The sequence below is a fragment of the Narcine bancroftii genome, chromosome 1 (genome assembly GCF_036971445.1).
Source record: "Narcine bancroftii isolate sNarBan1 chromosome 1, sNarBan1.hap1, whole genome shotgun sequence".
Taxonomy (NCBI): domain Eukaryota; kingdom Metazoa; phylum Chordata; class Chondrichthyes; order Torpediniformes; family Narcinidae; genus Narcine; species Narcine bancroftii.
The window spans coordinates 99,790,426-99,810,373 of NC_091469.1; the positions used below are offsets into that span (position 1 = coordinate 99,790,426).

Consider the following 19,948-nt stretch of genomic DNA (forward strand, 5'->3'; position numbering starts at 1 on the left):
TAACATTTTAGGCCTATGACCATTCATGAAGTCTTATTTACTTAGAGATAAAGATAGAAGAGTTTCTGGAAAAAAAACAAAATAAAATTGGTTTTATTTCTTCAGTCCTTGTTGGAGAAGTCCTTGCAATTTTAAGAGCTGTTTTTTTATGTTAGTGTTTCATAAAATGTATTACAATTTATGTATTTTCACAGTGCAAATAATTTTGCAATGAAGAGCAAGAGGAAAACACTTAGTGCCTCGGATGTGCTTGCAGCAATGGAAGAGATGGAGTTTGATCGTTTCATTACCCCACTGAAAGATGCTTTGGAAGGTGAGGAAGTTGTGACATACTGTTCAGACCATTTAACATACTTAGTTGCATCACTTCATTAATCCAAAGATGATACCATTCCACATAAATCTAACTAGATTCCAGTCACATTTCAAACTTTAATGGTTTTGTTTCATAATTCAAAAATTAAATGAATTGCCAAGTCTATAAAAGCCAGACATGATGCAGTCCATGGGCAATATGGATATTTGGAAATGCCAAATTTAATGCCCTTACCCCTATTCAAATCATGTTTGTTTGCCCATCGATCCAAGGTGGTACATTTATTTCATAGCTGCAAGTTTTGTATACAAATTGAATGTTAGAGTGCAATGCATTTTATTGTTAAGCACGGATCAACATTGGATATTCTCCAGACCCAATGTAGTATGGATAGTTCTCTCATAACTTACCTTAAAGGCAATTTAACAGAAATGGTCATTTATGTTATGTATATATGCCTGCGTGCGTCATTCATATACTGTATGCTGGGGTGAAGAACCATCTTATACTTGTTTTAAACCTTAAAGAAGCATCACGTCTGTGCTAATATATTACTAAACCATAAATACATAACAGTGACAGAAGTCTCAAAATGGCGGAGGAAAAGTTTGGAGAATTTGTGGAGTCAGATGAAAACTGATTTAACTATGTAGAAAGATTTAATCATTACTGTCCAGCCCATAATATTGATGAGTCACCGCCTGTAAATCAGAAGCGATCACTGTTTTTGAGTCTAATGGGCAGTAAGATATTTGATCTACTCAAATCTCTGCTAGAATTCTGGGAATGAAATTCTACACACAGTTGTGTAGAACAATTTGGGGCACATCTCAGTCCCAAACCATTTAATGGTTAAATGATTATGGCTGAAAGACAGATTTTATAAAAAAAGACAAAGAACAGGCAAATCTGTAAGCAAATTCTTTTTTTTTTAAATTTTTTATTTTTCACACTATAAACCACATTGATCAAGATACATACATTTTCCTTTTCAAATATATAGTGTCATTTTCTCCCCCCCCCCCCACCCTCCCCACCTCCCCTCCCATTCATTTAAAGTTCAGAATCTAAGATACATTAAACCCGTCAAACAATGTTGTCACTCAATAAAAATAAACAAGAAATTCCACTGAGTCAATTCTTTTCATTCTCTTCTCCTGTCATTTTAGGTGGTAGATGTCCCCGGTAGGTTTTCTCTATTATGTTTCATGTATGGCTCCCATATTAGTTCAAATATTGTAATATTATTTCTTAAATTATATGTTATTTTTTTCTAATGGAATACATTTATTCATTTCTATATACCATTGTTGTATTCTCAAGTTATCTTCTAATTTCCAGGCTGACATAATACATTTTTTTGCTACAGCTAGGGCTATCTTAACAAACCTTTTTGTGCACCATCCAAATCAAGTCCAAATTCTTTGTTTTTTATGTTACTTAGGAGGAAGATCTCTGGGTTTTTTTGGTATATTGCTTTTTGTGATTTTATTTAATATCTGGTTTAGATCTTCCCAAAATTTTTTCACTTTCTCACATGTCCAGATTCCATGAATTGTTGTTCCCATTTCCTTTTTACAGCGAAAACATCTGTCAGATACTGTTGGGTCCCATTTATTTAACTTTGGAGGTGTAATATATAGCCTTTGTATCCAGTTATATTGTATCATACGTAACCTCATATTTATTGTATTTCTCATAGTTCCTGAGCATAACTTCTCCCATGTTTCCTTCTTTATCTTAATGTTTAGATCTTGTTCCCATTTTTGTTTAGTTTTACCATTTGTTTCCTCATTCTCCTTTTCTTGTAGTTTAATATACATGTTTGTTATAAATTTTTTGATTATCATTGTGTCTGTAATCACATATTCAAAATTACTTCCCTCTGGTAACCTCAGACTGCTTCCCAATTTGTCCTTCAAGTAGGATTTCAGTTGGTAGTATGCCAACACTGTATCGTGAGTTATATTTATCCTTCATTTGTTCAAAGGATAATAATTTATTTCCCGAAAAACAATTTTCTATTCTTTTGATCCCTTTTTTCTCCCATTCTCTAAAGGAAAGGTTATCTATTGTAAAAGGGATTAGCTGATTTTGCGTCAGTATTTGTTTTGGTAGTTGGCAATTTGTTTTATTCCTTTCTACATGAATCTTCTTCCAAATATTGAGCAGATGATGTAATACTGGAGAATTCCTACGTTGTACCAATTTTTCATCCCATTTATATAATATATGTTCGGGTATCTTCTCCCCTATTTTATCTAGTTCTAATCTAGTCCAATCTGGCTTTTCCCTTGTTTGATAAAAATCTGATAGGTATCTTAATTGTGCGGCTCTATAATAATTTTTAAAGTTTGGCAGTTGTAAGCCTCCTTGTTTATACTATTCTGTTAATTTATCTAGTGCTATCCTCGGTTTCCCCCCTTTCCATAAAAATTTCCTTCTTATTTTCTTTAACTCCTTGAAGAATTTCTCTGTCAAGTGTATTGGCAATGCCTGAAATAGGTATTGCATCCTTGGGAAAATGTTCATATTAATACAGTTTATCCTTCCTATTAGTGTTAGTGGTAAGTCTTTCCAATGCTCTAAGTCGTCCTGTAATTTTTTTCATTAGTGGATAATAATTGAGTTTATTAGATGGCCGAGGTTTTTATTTATTTGTATACCTAGGTATCGTATTGCTTGCATTTGCCATCTGAATGGTGATTCTTTCTTAAATTTTGAGAAATCCGCATTATTCATTGGCATTGCTTCACTTTTGTTTGCGTTAATCTTGTATCCCGACACTTCTCCATATTCCTTCAATTTCTTATGTAATTCTTTTATTGATATTTCTGGTTCTGTTAAGTATACTATAACGTCATCTGCAAATAAACTGATTTTATATTCCTTGTCTTTTATTTTTATCCCTTTTGTTTTATTTTCTGTTCTTATCAGTTCTGCTAGTGGTTCTATAGCTAATGCGAACAATAAGGGTGATAGTGGGCATCCCTGCCTTGTTGATCTGCTTAAGTTAAATTGTTTTGATATATATCCATTTACTGTCACTTTTGCCAATGGCCCCTTATATAATGCTTTAATCCAATTAATATATTTCTCTGGTAAACTGAATTTTTGTAGTACTTTGAATAAATAATTCCATTCAACTCTGTCAAAGGCCTTCTCTGCGTCTAAAGCAACCGCTACTGTTGGAGCTTTATTTCCTTCTACTGCATGAATTAAGTTAATAAATTTACAAATATTGTCTGTTGTTCGTCTTTTTTTAATAAATCCAGTTTGGTCTAGATTTACTATTTTTGGTACATACTCTGCTAATCTGTTTGCTAATAGTTTAGCTATTATCTTATAATCTGTGTTAAGTAAAGATATTGGTCTAAATGACGCTGGTGCGAGTGGATCTTTCCCTGTCTTTGGTATTACTGTAATTATTGCTGTTTTGCATGAATCTGGTAAGCTTTGTGTTTTATCAATCTGGTTGATTACTTCCAGGAGGGGAGGAATTAATAAATCTTTAAACGTTTTATAGAATTCTATTGGAAATCCATCCTCTCCTGGTGTTTTATTATTTGGTAGTTTTTTTATTATCTCTTGTATTTCTACTATTTCAAATGGTTCTGTTAATTTATTTTGTTACTCTATTTGTAATTTCGGTAGTTCAATTTTAGTTAAAAATTCATCTATTTTGTCTTCTTTCCCTTAGTTTTCAGTTTGGTATAATTGTTCGTAGAATTCTCTAAAGTTTTCATTAATCTCTGTTGGATTATATGTGATTTGTTTGTCTTTTTTCCTTGATGCCAATACCATTCTCTTAGTTTGTTCTGTCTTAAGCTGCCATGCTAGCATTTTGTGCGTTTTTTCTCCTAGTTCATAATATTTCTGTTTTGTCTTCATTATGTTCTTCTCCACCTTATATGTTTGCAGTGTTTCATATTTTATTTTTTTATCTGCCAATTCTCTTTTAGTTGTGTTTTCCTTCATTGTTAATTCTTTTTCTATATTTGCTATTTCCCTTTCCAACTGCTCTTTTTCCTGATTGTAGTCCTTCTTCATCTTGGTTACATAACTTATTATTTGTCCTCTGATGAACGCTTTCATTGCGTCCCATAGTATAAACTTATCTTTCACTGATTCCGTATTTATTTCAAAGTACATTTTAATTTGTCTTTCAATGAATTCTCTAAAATCCTGCCTTTTAAGTAGCATGGAGTTTAATCTCCATCTATACATTCTTGGAGGGATGTCCTCTAACTCTATTGTCAATATCAGGGGTGAGTGGTCCGATAATATTCTAGCTTTATATTCTGTTTTTCTAACTCTGTCTTGCATGCGAGCTGATAACAGGAATAGGTCTATTCTTGAGTATGTTTTATGTTTACCCGAATAATATGAATATTCCTTTTCCTTTGGGTGTTGTTTCCTCATATATCCAAAAGTTGCATTTCTTCCATCGATTTAATTATAAATTTGGTTACTTTGTTCTTTCTGTTAATTTTTTTCCCAGTTTTGTCCATATTTGAATCCAAATTCAGGTTGAAATCCCCTCCTATTAATATGTTCCCTTGCGTATCTGCTATCTTCAAAAAGATATCTTGCATAAACTTTTGATCTTCTTCGTTAGGTGAATATACATTGAGTAGATTCCAAAACTCCGAATATATCTGACATTTTATCATTACATATCTCCCTGCTGGATCTATTATTTCCTCTTCTATTTTAATTGGTACATTTTTACTGATTAATATAGCTACTCCTCTAGCTTTTGAATTATATGACGCTGCTGTTACATGTCCTATCCAATCTCTCTTTAATTTCTTGTGCTCCACTTCAGTTAAGTGTGTTTCTTGCACGAATGCTATATCAATTTTTTTCTTTTTTCAGTAAATTTAGCAGTTTCTTCCTTTTGATTTGGTTATGTATTCCATTAATATTTAAAGTCATATAGTTCAACATAGCCATTTCATACTTTGTTTATCTTTCCTTTCCGTTTCCTCATCATCACCTTTCCTTATTATCCATTTCTGCTTTCTTTTTTTGAACACTTTATAAGACAACATTTCTAAATCATCAAACATTTCCCTTATTCTCCTATCTAAAATTTCTTTAACCCCACTATCCCCTCCCCTTCCTGAGTTGCCCTTTATCCCTTGTCGGGCAACCACATCTCCCCTCTCCATTTGGATTTGCGAATTCACTCGCAAGCGTCAACTGATTTCGCAGTGACCGTAACTCCTCTCCACCCAGCCCCCCCCCCAGAAAAGATTTTAATTTTCATATACAACAAAGGTCACTCTCTTAATTCCCTCCTTACTTCCTCTCTTCCCTTTCTTTCCCTTCTTAGTTCTTATCTATACTCTATATATTTTCCTTTAAATACACATACACACATATATACATACACACACACACACACACATACATATAGTTCATGGTCATTTTTGCTCTCGTTATATGTCTTCATCTCTCTGTCTGTTTTGTAGTTGTTCTGCAAATTTTTGTGCTTCCTCCGCATCCGAGAATAGTCTGTTTTGCTGCCCTGGAATAACTATTTTAAGTACCGCTGGGTACTTTAGCATAAATTTATATACTTTTTTCCATAGGATCGCTTTTGCTGTATTAAACTCCTTCCTCTTCTTGAGGAGTTCAAAACTTATATCTGGATAGAAAAAAATTTTTTGACCTTTGTATTCCAGTGGCTTTTTGTCTTCTCTTATTTTCTTCATTGCTTTCTCCAATATATTTTCTCTTGTTGTATATCTTAGGAATTTTACTAAAATGGATCTTGGTTTTTGTTGTGGTTGTGGTTTAGGGGCTAATGTTCTATGTGTCCTTTCTATTTCCATTTCTTCCTGTAATTCTGGTCTTCCAAGGACCCTGGGGATCCAATCTTTTATAAATTCTCTCATATTCTTGCCTTCTTCATCTTCCTTAAGGCCCACTATCTTTATATTATTTCTTCTATTATAATTTTCCATTATATCTATCTTCTGAGCTAACAGTTCTTGTGTCTCTTTAACTTTTTTATTAGATTCTTCTAATTTCTTTTTTAAGTCCTCTACTTCCATTTCTACGGCTGTTTCTCATTCTTCCACCTTGTCCACTCTTTTTCCTATATCTGACATGACCATCTCTAATCTATTCATTTTTTCTTCTGTACTTTTAATTCTTCTTTTTATTTCACTAAATTCTTGTGATTGCCATTCTTTTACTGATTCCATATATTCTTTAAAAAAAATATCCATTGTCTTGCCCTTCCCTTCTTCTTCCATTTCTCTATGTTATTCTTCTTCTTCCTCTGGGTTGGTCATCTGTTGTTTCCTTGATTTCTTTTTACTCTCTTCTTTCTTGTTCTCATTGTTTTCTATGTTCTCTTGTTGTTGTGCTGTGGCTGTCATTCTCAGCTGTGGAGATCGACTCTTCAGCTGGTCCCCCCTCCCGTCAGTGCTTTTTTTGTTTTGCGCATCGCGCATGCGCGACTCCTCGTGCATGCGCGGTTGCGCACTTTTGCTTGGCTCCGCGAGCCATTTTTGTAGTCCCGAGCCCGGGACTTCGACTGACCTGAGGGAGCAGGCTTCTCTCTCCACAGCGGGCCTCCTTGGACAGGTAAGGCCTTCACCTTCTTCTTCCGATGTCTTTTCTTCTTCTCTTCTTCCTGTTGCTTTCGACTTTTCTTTCTTCGCTGCCATTTTCTTCCCACCTTTACTTTCACTTTATTTTAATTTTCATGTTTGTGCCTTTGTGTTTTCTCCGTTTTTTTTAAACTTTTCCGGAGAGGGCTGGAGTTCCCCGACCGGCCACTACTGAATCACGTGACTCCTTGTAAGCAAGTTCTTGACTGCAACGTAAATTATTAAAACACTGTGATTTTGATAAATTCTTAAGCCAAGCATTACGAGACTGTTTAGAAATGGGGTTGGCTGATCACGATACCAAACAAAAATTACTAAGTATAGACGATGTAACACTTGAAATAGCATATAAAACAGCCTCTGGCTCACAAAAGGCCAATTAAAAACCGATTAATGACGTCGGCCAGAGATCTGCTAGTTGAGAAACTTCCCGCCAAGAATACTTCCACTGTGGAAAATACAACCACTTGATTGTTGTTTCAAGAAATCCAGGGGACGTCACATGATGTAGTGGGGGAAGGAGGCAGCCTCCCGAAGCTCCTGGGTAATTGGAAAAGAAAATAATTTTCAGTAATTTAAACAGAAAGGAAAGGAAGAATATATTTTTTAAATCGGGAAGATGCCGAGAAAGAATCAACAATTTTCAGTGACTTTGAGCTCAGTTTTTCAACGGAAAAGGCCTAGTTATAAGAAGAAGCCAGGAGTTGTGGTTTGTTCTGCCTTTTGTGCCTAGGAGGAATCAAGAGACGTTATGGAAGAAGAAGAGACTGAGTATGCACACAGTGAAGGAGAACTGGAAGAAGTAAGAAGAAGGAGCTATCTCCCCAAATGGCGATTTAGAGACTGACCAAAATACAGAAAAAGAGGATGAACTTGTAAATGTTAAACCAGTGAGTCAAGTTAAAAAAAGTTAAAGTACAAACTAAAGAGAAATATACTAATGAAGATACATTAGTATCTTTGACGACTTGTGAACATAATTATGCCCAACAACAAGATTTCAACTTTTATTGAAAGATCAGAATACCAACAAGAAACTAGATCATATTTTAAAAGTAGTGACCAGGCTAGAAACAGAAATCGGGATTTTAAATGAAAGAGTAACAGAAGTTGAAGAATAAAATGGATGGAACTATGGTGGAAAAAGAAATGAATGGGCTACAGAAAAAGCAAAAATATTAGAAAAGATGGATTCTTTAGAAAATTCTACTAGATGTAATAATGTTAAAATAGTGGGACTCAAAGAGGGAGTGGAGGGGGTAAATCCCATCCGCTTCTTTCAAGAATGGTCACCAAATGTCCTGGGAGTACAAAATGTCGGAGCAAAAATAGAAATTGAGAAAGTATATAGATGAATCCAAAACCATGCTCTGTATTAATTAGATGTATGAAATTTAATGATTATGAAAAAATATTAAGAGCTGCAGCAAAAAAAGGTTAAAAAGAGAGAAGGAAAACCACTGGAAGTTGAAGGTGAAAAAATATTTTTTTTCCCTAACATTGCATAGAACAGAATTTAATCTACTGAAGAACACCCTTTGGAAAAAAAGGATACAAATTTGTGCTGCATCAACCAGCAAATTTGAAAATTATAATCCCAAATGGACAAAATAAGTTATTTTATTGATATTGATTTTTGTGAACAAATTACTAACTTTGAAGCAAATTGAAAGAAAATGAGAGAACTATGTTAAACTTGATTCTTTAAATCTGAATTATGATACTATTTCTTCCTGTGTATTTGCATTTGTTTAATACTAATCCTTTTGAAAAAAGTGTTAAATCTTAAAAATTGTTTTGCCTGTGAGTTCAGGAGGCTAGCATACGTGTTTGTTAGTGGGTTTTCCCACTACCCATAAAATAGAGGGGGGGTGGTGTAATTTTGCATCAACACTAAAGGAAGGGTTTCTCACTTTTTTCCTTACTGGAATGTGGTGTTCAGGGATAGAAGGAAAGGTGTGAAACAAATATAACATAATTTTTTTTTGGTGTGGAATGTGATAACTTAAGATTTTAAGTAATGTTACAAATTTAGTGGGTTTTTTGTAATTTTGGAATTCACTGAGATTTTTTAGATCTGGTCAAAAGGGAACAAGATCCCTTTTGTTTTGATACTATCCTAAGATTTTTTTTCTATTCTTAGTAAAAACTTTTTGCAAAGTGTTGTTAGTAGTGGTCCCTATTTTGAGAAAACTTTTGAAAGGAGTGAGGATTGGAGGCTGGATGGGGGAGGAGGATGGGTAGAATAATTTGGGTTTTAAAATCAACGTGTAATATGATTTATATGATGATATTGTACAATGAATTATGAATATAGATGATTTGAAATTTATGATTTATATGTCTGCATTGTACCATGAATTTGGGATATAGATGAGTATGATTTATATGATTATATTGTACAATGAATTTGGAATATGAATGAATGTATGACTTAAAAACATCAAAATAAAATTTTCCAAAAAATCTAGATGTCATCTCTGTGATAAATAAGGACACGGCAGGGCCAGATGCCCGAGATAAAAAGCAGAAACCAAAGCATGGAAAATGCCCATCCGAGGTTAAAAAAAATAGTGGAAGGAAAGAATGAAAGCCCCAGCATCGGCAAGGAAACAAACTACTCTGAGGAAGACATCGGAGCTCGTGCATGTTCGCAGATTAAATGATAAAAACTCAGCAATCTATGTCCAGTTGAAAATCAACAACAAACGTCTTCAAATGGAGTTGGACATGGGGGCAAGTGTCACTAATGCCACTGGTTTTAAAACTACGACTGCTACCTCAGCTCCCCATTAAAACAACTAGTACTATGTTAAAGACAGTCACAAGGGATAAGGTCAGTGTTTTGGAAATGCAATGTGAATGTACAATACAAAGAGCATCCACCGAAAAGACTATCCCTTTATTCTGGGGACTCAAAAGGGTCAGTGCTGTTTGGAAGAAACTGGCTAGCACACATTCAACTAGACTTGGAAGAAATTGGATCAGTAATGAATTTAAGCCAGGAAGAGAAGGCTCAACCAAAACTGGAACAAGTTTTCAACAAGTATTAAATGGTTTCCAAAAAAAATCCAGAGAGTCCAGGCAAAATTACAACTGAAATCATGTGTTGAACTTAAGTTCTTTAAGCCCAGAATGGTACCATTTGCAATAAAAGGAAAGATTGAATCGGAACTTTATAGATTGAATTGGGCAGTTCCCATTGTGCCAGTGCGAAAGGCCAACTGAGAAATCTGAATTTGTGGTGATTACAAAGTCACCATTAACCAGGCTCTGCAGATACCTGAACATCCTATGCCTAAATTGGAAGATTATTCCAAGCCCTGAATGGGGAAAGAAATGCACAAAACTGGATTTATCACAAGCATACCAACAAATATGAAGACTCAAAGAAATATCTAGCAATCAATACTCATTTAGGGTTATTTACCTATACCTGAACGCCATACGAAATATCAGGAGCCCTGGCAATATTTCAAGCAAACGTGGACAAATTATTACATGCCTTCAATGTAGGATGTTACCACAATGACATCATAAATACAGGTTGGGATGACTGAGCACCTATCCAACCTAAAATTGGTTCTAACTCGATTGCAACAAGCATATGTCCATCTGTGACAGGACAAATGTATATTTATGGTACCCTCTGACAAATTAGGGCTTTATAATTAATAGTGAAGGAGTCCAAATAGACACCATGGGTACCGAAGCTCTCCGCAGAGCACCCTACCCAACAAACCAACCCAAATTGCAATCGTTCTTGGATTTAGTTAACTATTAACGAAAGCACATTCCAAATATGTCAACACTCTGCAACCCGCTAAATCGATTGTTGATAAAAGTCCAGAAATGGTGCTGGAATGAAGAGACGATTAACACAATGGATCATGTGAAAGAACTACTAACTCAGAAAAAGAAGTAATCCTTGCGGTGGATGATTTGCCAGTGGATTAGGAGTGGTGTTGACATAGGTAATGGAAAAAGGGTAACAACGGTGGCTTACTTTGACGACTTGTGAACATAATTATGCCCAGCTGGAAAAAGGGCAATACTTGTATGGTAGAAAGTTTACATTAGTAACAGATAACGAACCACAGAGTTTGATTCCAGACCCTAAAAAAGGGGGTATCAGTCCTAGCTGCAACAAAAATTCAAAGGTGGGCACGCTGCTAGCCGCATATGACAATATTCGACTCATCTTGTCAGCACCCTATCACCCAAGCACTAATGGGGAAGCAAAATGTTTTGTACAGACTTTCAAAAAGCCCATGAAAACCAAGAAACTCCTCAATACATCATGGAGCCTCAGAATTGCACCGCACTCTACAACTAAATGAACACTGGCTGAATTAATGTTTGGGCGTAACTTAAGAACAAGACTTTCCACGGTGCACCCAAACATATGCCTTTGCTAGAACAATCCATGTCTCCAAATTTCTGGAAGTGGGAGAATGAGTACGAAGGTACCGGGACAATAGGGAGCCCTGAAAAAAACTAAGTCCCTGTTCTTATTTTATATTGGTGAGAACTAAAATATGGGAATGGCCTCATTCTACTGTCAACATTCCAGAAATATCTTTAGGAAGTAAGTCTCAACCGAGCAGCCCTACGCTACGTTCTGCCCAACAGTGCAGTCCTATGCAAAGTCTCAATGGGGTTTGCCAAAGACAAAGTTCACAGTCCTTGCCTCCAACTGAGGTATTATCACAGAAGGCAAAGAGCCCAGAAAAGTCAGAAAGCATTCCAACAGATTCTACCTCTCTGAGACGATCCAAAAGGGAGTAACGTCCTCCAGAATGACTGAAGGACTATGTACAGTGACCTGTGGGTTTATCATCTCATACTTACTTAATATTGTAATTGTAATCCTTCTCATTAGTCTGGGGACACTACGTAGTTATCATAGTTAAGTCATATTTAAGTTTGCCCATATGTTATTTTTCACTAAGCATTTGTTTGGGGGGGGGGGAAATTATGTATCTACGCCTGTGTGTGTATGACATCACACCCTGCGTGATGATGTTGTCACCCATATACTGGGTGCTGGGGGAACTATCTTATACTTGAAAGAAGCCTCACGTCTTCGTGTGCTAATTACTAAACCACAAATACATAACAATTTAGTGCTTTGTGCAAGGTAATGAAATGATTAACAATCTCTTCCATCTCTACCAGCACATTTGAAGCTCTGTGTTTTCCACTTGATCTTCATTGCAAAAATAATTTGCACTCTGAAGATGATTTTAATGCACTTTAGTGCAACACACAAGACATCGTTTCCTTAACTAACATTACTCACCTAACCCTGAATTTTTCACCACTAATTATATATCGATCTTCTCCTCAAAAGCATTAATATTGTTTTAACTACACCATGTAAGGTGAAGGTTCAAACTCTGTACATTTGGTAAGGAGTCTCTTCTAAATTCACTTGGATTTATTGTAGGTAACCTGCATTGTGGACCTGAGATTCCCCCCCCCCCCCCCCGCCCCGCCCCGCCCTGCCCCCAAGTAGTTTAGTCAATGGAATAAATTTTTCCAGATATCATGTTGTAAAACAGGAGAATCAGGGCATTCAGGTACATAGTACCCTGAAAGTGGAATCACTGATATCACTGATAGAATGGCTTTTGGCACATTTTTTTTAAACAGAAGGTGGTGAGTGGATGGAAGAAACTGCTGGAGAAGGTAGTTGAGGCAGGTACTATTAGAATGTTTAAGAAACATTAGAATGGATACATGGGCCAAATGCAGGCAGGTGGGACTCATGTGGGTCAGATATTTTGGTCGACATTGTGCAAGTTGAGCCAAAGATCCTGTTTCCTCACTGTATGACTAATAGATAAAAGGCTGAGGGATAAAACTGAGAGCTATTACAAAATTGATTTTTAAAAAAATAGTCTAGAGCATAGAATGTAGTAGCATAGTACAGGCTGTTTGGGCCACAATGTACCAGCCTATTCCAAACAATCTAATCCTTCCCTACCTCACATCCATAACCCTCTATGTTTTTTTTAATATGCATGTGCCTATCTAAGAATCTTCTAAATGTCCCTATTAAACCAGCCTCCATCACCACCCTTGGCATTGTGTTTCAGGCACCAACTACTCTCTGTGTAGATAAAAAAAATTTTAAAAACTTACCTATGATCTCTCCCTAAATGTTTAGTTCCTTCATTCACTTAAAACCAAGTTTTCAAACTTTTTATTTCCCCTCACATTACCACCTTAATACCACCTTAGTAAGGGATTACTTAAGGTGGTATGTAAAGGGAAAGAAAAAGTTTGAAAACCACTACTTTACAGATTGTCCCCTGATGTAAGCTATTGTTACCCCTGGAAAAGATGCTGACTGTCCACCCTATCCATACCTCTCTTAATCTTATTTCTTTTAACTCACCTTGCATCTTTCATTGCTCTAAAATGAATCAAATTTTTAAAAATTAATTTACAACACAGCAGATGCCAAATCCAGCCATTTAAACTCATGCCGTCCCAATTAATCCTAATAATCCCATATGTTTTTGGGGGTTGGCTGAAACTGGAACATCCAGAGGAAACCCACAGACATGTGAAGTATGTACAAACTCCTTATAGACAGCAGGTTGCTGGCGCTGTAATACCATTGCATTAACCGTGGCACAACTGTGCTGCCCAAATTAACAGTTCAGTTTTCTATACAATTAAAACAAAGTCTGAATAATGAAATCTTTATTAATAGCACCGTGAAAAATCAGCTGAGAGCTATTTAGCAATTTCCAAATGACAGGGATAGTACGAGATACCAATGGATCCCCTGTAGTGTCAAAGGTTGTGAAAAGCTTTCGCATTGATGAAATCAAAATGTCTAGATTTACAGTTTTAACTTACCTGCCATTTGTATGGGATCAGAAAACAATGTACAAATACCAGTGGTTGTGGAATTAGATCCAAAAAAGGTGTGGAAACAAAATGGGAAAGTTGAAGCATTATGAATGAGCCAGTGCCTAGATATTTATACACGTCGAGGCTAAGCCCATGCCCAAATTTGCATGTGGCATCGTTGAGATTGTTCTACATCAGACATTTTCCTGGACATAAAAACACAATTTTTAGTGTTGGGAGAATTTTGAAGAAGGGAGGTTGTATCCAGTAAAATATTGCAAAATCAGTGGTATCTTATTGTGATGGAAACCAAATGCATTTTATTTTCCATGGAATGTTTATAAAAGTTCACATTTTGTTTTTGTGCCTTATGACTGGATTTAACTTTATACTTCATTTTACTTGCCTAATCAATTTTCTGATTACTGAAAACATTTTGAATAATTTCTGCAACTACCCAATGGCTTTTTTATTTACTCAACACATAAAATACACAACGATTTCTGTCCTATTTCCTATTAATTTCTAAATTTATGCTCTGCTCAGTGGATTGCTGTCCTTCCTTACTGAGGGCATGCAGTGATCTAAATTCTGGACTTGCCGATCCCACTTCAAAGATGATCCTTTCCCTTCCTACAGCTTATAAGCGAGAGCAAAGAGGAAAGAAAGAAGCCTCAGAACAGAAGAAGAAGGATAAAAAACCCGAGAATGAGGAACATGACAGGAGCAAGGAAGATGAGAATGAAGAAGCAGAAGAGGTAAAGATGGTGGAAGACGATGAGCAAAAGGAAGTTGAAAACGAGGAAGAGGATGTTGAAAACTGAGATATTTGCAAATCCCAATAATGTGACTACAATAGGAACAAAATATTTGGAGCAAAAAACAAACTACGGGAGGATATCACCAGGTCAGACAGCATCTGTAGAGGGAAGTATTTCTCTCTATAGATGCTAGCTAACTTGAGTTCCTCCAGCAATATTTTTCACTCTGGATTCCAGCATCTGCAGTCTCTTGTGCCTGTACCTATATTTGGAAATTGGCAGTCATCACAAGGATTATTGCAGGGCACTTCCGCAGCTCTGTTTAAGGGCCTTGTTCATTGAGTTGGTGCCATTAAGGATCCATTAGTTGATCAGTTTTCTGTTTTTGTACAGTTGGATAAAATTGAAACTTATTTTGTTTATCATTTGTCTGAATAATGTATTAAAAAGGACTTTTTTTGCAGTTATGTTGTTATTAAAATAGTTCCAGGATGTACAAGATGCTGCCTATATACCTATTGACAAATATGTGGTGCTAATCAGCATCTGGTAGGCAGTGGTCATTTTGTTGTGGGTTACTTGACAAACATCCTACAGTAAATTTGTAGTCACTTGGGCCAAATGATAGCCTTTGCTTATAGTACAGCTTCCTCCAACAAAGTTAAATACATAGTTCACTTTACTGAAGTCCTTGCAAATGACCATTGGTGCTAAGTCACAATTTTGTTTTTACCTGGGCTGGTTCATGATTATTCTGAAATGGAATTAAAATTTGGATTAATTCAGTACTGTTAATATCCCTAGGTGCTTCAGCTGGTAGGGAAAATGGATGTCAAGCCAAACCACAAAGATTGAACAGAGAATGATAAAACAAGGAGATGGAGATGCATCAGGAATCTCTGTGAGGAGTTGCCAAAATAACATTTAGGTTGCTGATTCAATTGCTGCCAGTTGTTAAATTTGCAGGAAAGGAAAAATGAAGCAGCAATATTTATTGCAAATAAGGCTGGTGAAATTACAGGTGTTTAGAGCAAACATTTTTAAGAGGTTGAGCAATTTAGATCAAAGGAAGAATATATAAGCAGTGTTTTTAAAAAAAAAATACTATTTGTTTCATTGGGGTGCCAGAGGTATTGTTACGAGCCCAGAGAACTCCAAAGCCCAGCAATAGAAATTCACCAGGACAATGGTTACTTAAACAAAAGTTGCTTTTAGTATTCTTTAAACATAATAACAAGATCAATCTTAAACTTATTACTATCAACTTAACCCCCTTCTAATTCTAAGTGCACATGTAGATGATGTGTATATATGTTCAGGAAAGTTCTCTGATTCACTTTTCACTTCTCCAAGTTCATTGATATCAGGCGATTCTTATACTGTGCACAGAATTAAACATTTATGAATCTTCATCAGGAACTGGTGCTTAAAGTTAAATGGTTACTGTTCAGGAAGGTTCTTATTGGTTTCAGATATTTGTTGCTTGTTGGACAAACACAAACTGATTTTCTCCAATCAGTCACTTCAGTGTCTTGCCGAAAAAACTTGCCCCATCATGGGTACTCCAAATGATAACCTCTTCTTCCAGGTCACCAGAGTTCCTCTTGTTTCCTTTATTTCAGGATAAACACTCTAGCCAGCCATTTCCTCTTGTAAGGACTACAAGGGTTTTGAACAGGTTGAACTCAGCTCACAACCCATCTTCAAAATAGGGTTTTTCAACAAGCCTGCCAGCTTGCCATTTTGCAGCCTCAACTACTACTGTAGAATTGACTTCGCTCTCTCTTTTCAAAAGAGAATCATCCATTTTTTCTCTGCTTGTAAAAACCATGACTTTTTACAGGACTCCAAACCCAATCTTTGAAAGATCTTATCAGTATCTCTGAGCCTGGACTTTATTGCCCTTACACAATAGATCAGCATTCTTCAATGCTTCTGCAAAGTCAGCCAGAGCCTCAACGTCCAGGTTCAGCAAATCTCTTGCATTTTAAATGAGATGTATTTTGTGAAGTGTTGCTGTTTGTTAAGTATAGCCTAAAATAAGCCCCCACAATCTATCTCTTTTAAAGACATTTTACCCATAACTATTCTAACATCCCCCATAAGAATATGTATGTGGATGGGCAGGACAGCATTGCATTTGGAATTGGGGATAAAATTCTGGCTGTGAAGCATGACCACAACTTTGTGTAAAGAAGAAATCAAAACTGCAACTCCAGATTGATCTAAAGTAACTCAGACAAGTGCCTTTGTGTTCATTGGACACCTGACATGCAGACACTGAGAACGTTTACTGACAGATGGTCTGTGTGAGAGATAAAACTAACCATGCATTTAGTTAATGTTCCCGAGAGGATCGGTTGAGCACTCTAGAAGCAACTTCAAGATTCAGGTAAAAACTGATCAAATAATCTTATATTAAAGCATTAAAACTAGGTACAATGCTTTCAACAGCAAACAGAAAAACTTGCTTTCAGAAGTAGAATTGGGATTTTTGAAATGCATTGCTCCAAGTCAAACTCACCCAATGAATTTTGGAAGGGGGGGGGGGCTGGGGAAGAGAAAGAGGCCAAGTACAATGACAATATGAGAAAACCAGGGCTGGCACCATGCAAATGAAATTGAAACAAATGACCACTAATAACTTGCTTGAGGAATCAAGTGTAAATGACCTGTTTGTGCTTGGGTTGGGGGGGGTAGGGGGTTGGAACCTGGAGTTTACCTAATGAATGCACATATTAGGAAAACCTACTTGGAAATTCTGCTGCATTGCATGATGTTTTCATGCATTATTTAAGATTTTAAAGCCTGAAAATTAAAACAATTGGGACTCTTGGTGTATGTTCTTGATGGCAGCACTGATGGAGTACAGTCAAAGAGTCAACAATCATTCCTCATATACTAAGTTTCATTCCTGGTATCATTCCAGTAAATCTTTGAACCCTCTCCAATGCCAGCACATCTTTTCTCAAATACAGCACCCAAAACTGTACATAGTACTCCAAGTGAGGTCTCACCGCTGTTTTATAGTCTCAGCATTACATTCCTGCTCTTGAATGCTATTCCTCTCGAAATGAATGGCAACATTGCATTCATCTTCTTCACCAACTGCACCTTTAGGTCCCTTTACATCTTGGAATTTTGAATTTTCTCCCTATCTATTTCTTCTACAAAAGCACTTGGACCGTACATTTTCCAACATTGTATTTCATCTGCAGCCTTTCAGTATCCTCAGCACCACCTATTATGGGACAATTGAGATCAATTATATACAATGTAAAAATATGCAGCCCCAACACCAATCCCTGCACAACACCACTGGTGACCATCCAGAATAGGATCCCTTTATTCCTACTAAACAGCTAACACTCTAGACATGCTCGTATCCTTCCTGTAATTCCAAGGGCTCATTTTCTTTACCAGTCTTGCTTCTGGCATCTTTCCAAATACACATCCACTGCATCTATACTCGCCTAATTATCTCTTAAAAAAAATTCCAATAGGTTTGTCAGGTATGATTTTCATTTAAGGAAACCATGCTGATATGGGCCAATATTTACACGCAGTATTTTGTAATCTCATCTTGACAGATGAGTCCAACAGTTTCATAACCGTCAGAATAGATCTACAATTTCCTTTCTGCTGCCTCACTTCCCTTTTAAACAGCGAGTGACATTCGCGACCCTCCAGTCCACTGTAACCATGACAAACTCGCATTGATTCTTGGAAGATTATTCCCAATGCCTCCACAACCTACAGCTATTTCCTTCAGAACCCAAAAGTGCATTCCATCTGGTCTGGGAGACTTATCTACCCCAAAATCATTTAGGTTCCCAGGTACCTTCTATCTTGTGTTCTTGAGCACACTAACTTATCTTCTGAGAGAGTTGTCTAGTATACAGCTAAAATCTTAGTGAAGACTGATCCAAAATATTCAGTTCCTCTGCCATGTCCCATTACAATTTCTCCATTTTTAAATGTCTTCATTTTATATTTGCCTCATGTCTACTTTGGTCACTCTTTACATATTTATAAAAACCTTTTTGTATTTCTCCTCTTTGATATGACTTGCTAACCTTTCATAATTCATCTTTTCCATCCTAATCACTTTCATAGTTTCCTTCTCCCAAGTTTTTAGAAGTTTCCCAGTCCCCTATCTTCCAACTTATTTTTGCTTCCTTGTATGCCCTCTTTCTTTAACGTCCCTTGTCAACCACAGTGGTCTCATTTTACCATTCACAAATTTCTTTCTTTTTGGCATGTGTCTGTCCTGCACTTTCCTGATTTCTCACATAAAATCCAGGTATTGCTGATCTGCTGTTTTCCACATTAATGTGTTTTTCCAATAGACTTTGGCCAGTTCCCTTCTCAAGCGACTCCAATTTCTTTTACTCCACTGAAGTATCAACACATCAGACACTAGCCTCTCCTTTTCAAATTTCAAAGTGAACTCAATCATATTGTGATCACTGCCTAAGGGTTCCTTTAAGTTTCTGATCACCTCTGGGTCATAACGCAGCACCCAATCCAGAACAGTTGATCCCCTGGTGGGCTCATCAACGAGCTGCTCCACCTCATAGGCATTCCAGACACTCTCTCCTGAGGTCCTGTACCGATCTAACTTTCCCAATCTACTTTTATGTTAAAATCCCCCATAATTATTGTAATGTTATCCTTCTGACATACCTCATCTATTTCCAGTTTTATTTTGTAATCCACATCCCGGCTGCAGTTTGGAGGCCATTAATGTCCTTTTACCTTTACCACCCCTTGACTCAAACCATAAGGACTCTACCTCTTCTGATCCTATGTCTCTTCTTTTGATGCTTATGAGCAGAGACACACTGCCCCCTCTACCTACGATACACTGTAGATTTATGTTGATTTATTGATGTAGTTTGTTAAATCAGAATCGCTAAGATTAACAAGCCAATATTTTGCATTATTCTGATATTAGTATGCTACATGGCAGTCTTTTTCCTAATAATGACAACTTGCACCACATATTGCAACCAATTCTGTTCCAAGATTATTCTGCAAGATTAGTATGCACAGGATTGGTTAAGGGATTAAAAATAAGCAAATAATTTCTTCAATAGCAAACCACAATTATTAAAGTATCATAGGAATCGATATTTCGGCCTCTGCTATTAACTACACTAATGGCTCATTGATGTTTTGTTTTCCCAACAACAGAGGTCAGTGGGAAAGAAAGTTCATCAAGGCACATGGATCACTTGGGCAGAAAATGGAAATGCAAAATTGTTCTCTATGGAAAATCCAATTTTTTTTAATAAAATGGGTCGTATTCAAAACAACTCAGGGTTTCTTGTACATATCACAAATCTAAAATAGAAGTACATAAAAGAAATAAAGAA

At 36.3% G+C, this 19,948-nt stretch overlaps 1 protein-coding gene across 6 annotated transcripts in view; it reads left to right on the forward strand.

Moving 5' to 3' along the window:
- Nucleotides 1-19,948, forward strand: part of pole3 (polymerase (DNA directed), epsilon 3 (p17 subunit)) — a 143,542-nt gene that overhangs the window by 112,000 nt on the left and 11,594 nt on the right. The window contains exons 13-14 of one of the 6 annotated variants that reach the window (XM_069933617.1): nt 195-313; nt 15,375-17,121. In XM_069933617.1, coding sequence (XP_069789718.1) covers nt 195-313; nt 15,375-15,436 — 181 coding nt within the window. In that variant the 3' untranslated portion in view covers nt 15,437-17,121. Of the gene's footprint in view, nt 1-194; nt 314-7,675; nt 9,743-14,448; nt 15,070-15,374; nt 17,122-19,766; nt 19,889-19,948 lie in introns of those variants that run through there. The other 5 variants (XM_069933567.1, XM_069933627.1, XM_069933602.1 and 2 more) reach the window with 5 other exon arrangements.